The following is a 4,047-nucleotide window of genomic DNA, read 5'->3' as shown; positions in this document are numbered from 1 at the left end:
GGAGGTGGCGGCTGCCTGAGGCCATCGGCTAAACACAGCCAGCGCCCCGGAGCCACTCGGATGCCCCGTACTCACCGAGTACAGGTTTGGTCTCTTCTCTCTCAGCTCTTCCCCGTACTGGACGATGGCTTTCAGATGAGGTAGTTTGTGCTGAATCTGCGACAAGAGAGTGGTGAGAAGGGGCACACCCTGCTCGTCCCTTTTAAGCCTGAGTTACCCACCACTAACGTGCCGCTGCTACTCGCAGCTCAGAGAGCCTCATCTCATCCTCCAGAGAGGAGGGGGAAGCCCCACTAGAGACAGCGATCCCTGGGACGGGGATGTTGCCAGACAAGCAGCCTAGGGGATGCTCCACGGTTCGTTTTGGCTCCTCCTGTTTTAAGCTCGAGGCTTTGCTAAGCTGAGGAACCACCATTTAACCTCTTGGGAGGCTGGGCACTAGTGACGACTCGTGTGAACAGGGAGCACACGGAGAAGGCTCCATCCGCTCACCGCTGCTCTCAGAGTCCCGCGTTTCCCTCAGGCCATGGGTCCCTCCCACATCCTTCCGTCGGATGCTGTAGCCCCCAGCCATGTAAAGTTATTTACTTCTAAGATCTTCTGCAGCTGTTTATGGTTTTCCACGACCAGAACGTTGGCGCTGCAGTTCTCCGCTACGTAGTGACAGGCCTCGGGAGAGTTTGTTGTGTAGATACCAACAGCGAATCCCCTGCGAGGGGAAAGGGAAAGACCAAATCAGACACGAAGAGCGCAGCACTAGAGGATAAGGAGAGCCGCTGGCGAAATTCAGACCGCTTCAAACGTGAACAGAGGGAAAAACTTCGGGAGAATTTCCCAGAAATCAAGCGGAGGACATGATGCCGAGAGCAAAGGCTCTGCCGGGGGACACGGGCAATGTCAGCGTGGCCAAAGCGGGGACCGAAATGTCTCAGGCACAAGAAGGCTGTTGAAATCCAGCACTGAGAATCTCTGGCATTTCCCCTCCTCTTTTTAACCACGGTGTAAGTAAACACACTTTTGGATTAACCAACTGTTCATCTTACTTTGAGAGAAGCACCTGGCTAAAAAGATATGATCATTTTTGTCTCATTAATTCCTAGTGCAGAGTTTGGGTTCCAGCTGTCCCCATTCAGTTAGAACACCAGCAGCTGGGGTTGTTCTGGGGGCTTTCGTGGGTTTTGTCATTGTGGGTTTTTTAACCAAGAGCTGCTTCTCCCATGAATACTGAAACTCCTGTCTGGACGCTAAGGCAGAAGGCACGTCAAGAGCAGCGCTCCTCCTTACCCCGCCAGGATGGCTCCGATGTCGGCAATAAACCACTCGGCAGAATTGAAGCCCAGGATGCCCACACCATGGAAACGCTTCAGCCCCAGCTGCAAACGAGAGGGGAGGTTACCGCAACCCGGCTTTGCCGCTGGGGAACCCCGCAGCTCCGGGCTAATGCACAGAGCTCCGCTGCGAGCACAGCGGGGCTGTAATCGTGTGAGTACAGACAGCAATTCACGCTGAAGAGGTCCCCAAGCCAGGGTTTCACAGCAGACCCTGTCCCACTTCGCCAGCAGGCGAGAGGAAGAGGGAGACAAGTTCGCTGACACTAAGGGCACTTTCAGGGCGGATCAGCTGCCTTGGGGCTGGGAATGACAAAGTGAGAGGGAAGGTTGAACGACCCCTACTGAGACTGTCCTTGAGCGCAGGTTAAACGGGTCAGATAATACTGACAGGAGCGACAAGCTGCCGTGACAGCCAGGGGCGCTTTGCTGCGAAATTCCAGCTGCCGGAGTCCCCGCTCTCCACCAGCCCCACTCTGGGGTCATCCCAGAGTGGAAGCACGTGGACCGGCAGATCCCACCAGTGGCCTCACCATCCAGAAACGAGACTTCACAAGGGTAACAGCCCAGGGAACGTCGGCCTCTGGGTGTCCGAACTCCCACAGCCAGTGGGGACGTTTCAGCCTGATTTGTCGGAATCCCTTCCGGTTATTTCTTGGGCACATTAACATTTCCACGCCTGGGGAGGGGCGCTGTCCAGGTGCCCACAGAGCTCCCACACCTCTTCAAACGGTTTCTTACTCACTTGGTGTGAGTTGAAGGTGGAAGCGGCTCACAAGAAATCAAACCAAAACCACTGCGCTCATTACCGAGCGGTTCGCGGCGTGTTCGAGTGCTTCCCCGTCGCTTTAGGACCCACTCAGAGAATTTGCGCGTTTACAGCAGAGCTGAGCACAGCCACTACAGCAGTTAAACGTGACAGGAACACGGAGAATCTAAAGCTCACCTTCAGAAAGCTTTTCGCTGCTCTCCAGCACTGCTCGTAGTACATCTTATACGTCAGTTTGACCCACCGGCCGTTCTTTTTGGATGCCAGCGCATAGTAATCCCCGTATTTCCTCGCAGCTTCCTGGAGCAGCTCGTGGACGGTCTTTGGGGCCTCGCTGCCTATGCCCTGCTCGTCCAGCCGCAGCCTGACCTCTCCATCCCGTCGTGTCGTCCACATGCTGCAGGCAGGAGTTGAGGAGGCTGGTTTGAAAGAGGCGTGTTCAGCATCTTAGATTTAGAAATTGCTTGTTGCCATCACAGAAATATAAATGCAAGTATCAGAGGCAACAGGAAATGCTGATACACCCCCCTCCCACCCTCTTCTTTGACCTTTTATCTTTGGTGCGTTTGCCCCAGGACTCCCAGGGTTTCAGACCGGGACAACAGATGAAGCCTCTAAAGCACGTTCAGTGTTTTGTGGAATATTTCCTGTTCCATTGCCCCCTGAGCCGCTCTGCTGCCCTACAGCTCTTGTTCTGGTAAGGTGGCAGCTTCCTGCAACCATCTCATACTCTGCGGCTGGGTTTTAAGGAGGACTGAGCGCAGCGCGTCGTTACCTGGTCGGTAAGCATTAGGCAGCGACACAACTCAATTATTTTCCTCCCTGAAGCAGATGCGTGCTCTAAAGTCAAAGTTCAAGCGGCTCCTGGACAGACCGTCCTGCAGTTCATGTTTCTTCTTCCGCTGGTTTGATAAATTCCTCCCTCCTTCCAGTCATAACTTTATGCACACCCCAGTAACTAGAAGTTCTTTGCACTTACCTTCGAGACCAAGCGTGTCGCTCTGACATCCCCCCGCTTTAGTTTCTTGGGCTGTCTCAGAGCCGCGAACCTCAGCAGCTCTGCAAGACAAAAGCCGTTAGCCCTGGGTCGGGCTGAGGAAGGCCTCCAGATGTCCCTCACGTAGTTCTCTCAGTCCTTGGCTGTCAAAGTGGTCCCCGATGTTCTGCAGGTGACTTTATTACTCCTGCATGGCTCTGGCAACCCCTTCCAGGACAGACTTTCTCACGGCCATTCCGATGAGGATAAGGAATAGTCAAGTCACATGCCCCACCTCAGACCACGAGCAGGGAGCCAGCCCCTGTGAGATGCGGCCTCCGAGTCCCTGTGCTCTGCTCCTGAGGACGTCCCACCCTCCAACCGATGGCCAGGTGAGCCTGCTCCCCAACCCCGGGCAATGCCCTGCTTGGGCCGTCGGCGTAGCGCTAAGGTCCAAGTTTCAGCTGACCCAAGGTTATATTCCAGAGACCCCAAATTTCCATCTTGCCTCGTCAAACAGCCCGTCTGGGGTTCTGGAGCTACTTCGCTCCAGGCCATCACGAAGGGGTTTGTTTCTTCATGCTACTGCCATGGTGGCATGACCAGGTGGCACTAGTCCCCGTGGCCACCTCTGGTGCAAGGTTTCTCCTTAGCAACCGACCGCTGGGTGTTCTAGTGGGGCTGCAGGCCCCTGACATCACAATAGCCGCAGCCCTCTCTGCGGCAGCTCCTGGGCAACACGGGGCAAATCCCTGCCCTCGGGTGTATGCTCTCTCTGAACGTCTGCTTTGGGCAGCTGATAAGGGTTAAGGCCCAGAGAAGGCATGACACGGCCCCAGCCACGTGCTGTCCAAAAGCAGAACTGCTTCTCCCAACTAATCTACAAGCCAGAAACCAGAGGGAAGTAAATAATTTTCCTCTTTATTTCCCCCAAAGGGGTTACGAGATGTTCCCCACTACGCGTTTCCTTGTTA

General features: G+C 55.0%; 1 protein-coding gene across 1 annotated transcript in view; it reads right to left on the bottom strand.

Moving 5' to 3' along the window:
- Positions 1–4,047, bottom strand: part of LOC104501289 (long-chain-fatty-acid--CoA ligase ACSBG2-like) — a gene marked incomplete at both ends in the record, with an annotated part of 7,925 nt that overhangs the window by 3,031 nt on the left and 847 nt on the right. Inside the window, 5 exons of the mRNA XM_010145077.1 lie at positions 76–156; positions 589–709; positions 1,285–1,373; positions 2,275–2,516; positions 3,077–3,156. Coding sequence (XP_010143379.1) covers positions 76–156; positions 589–709; positions 1,285–1,373; positions 2,275–2,516; positions 3,077–3,156 — 613 coding nt within the window. The remainder of the gene's footprint in view (positions 1–75; positions 157–588; positions 710–1,284; positions 1,374–2,274; positions 2,517–3,076; positions 3,157–4,047) is intronic.

Source organism: Buceros rhinoceros, unplaced genomic scaffold (genome assembly GCF_000710305.1).
Source record: "Buceros rhinoceros silvestris isolate BGI_N320 unplaced genomic scaffold, ASM71030v1 scaffold22151, whole genome shotgun sequence".
NCBI classification, from domain to species: domain Eukaryota; kingdom Metazoa; phylum Chordata; class Aves; order Bucerotiformes; family Bucerotidae; genus Buceros; species Buceros rhinoceros.
Note: the sequence above shows the minus strand (reverse complement) of the source record. Positions and strands in the feature narration are given on the sequence as shown.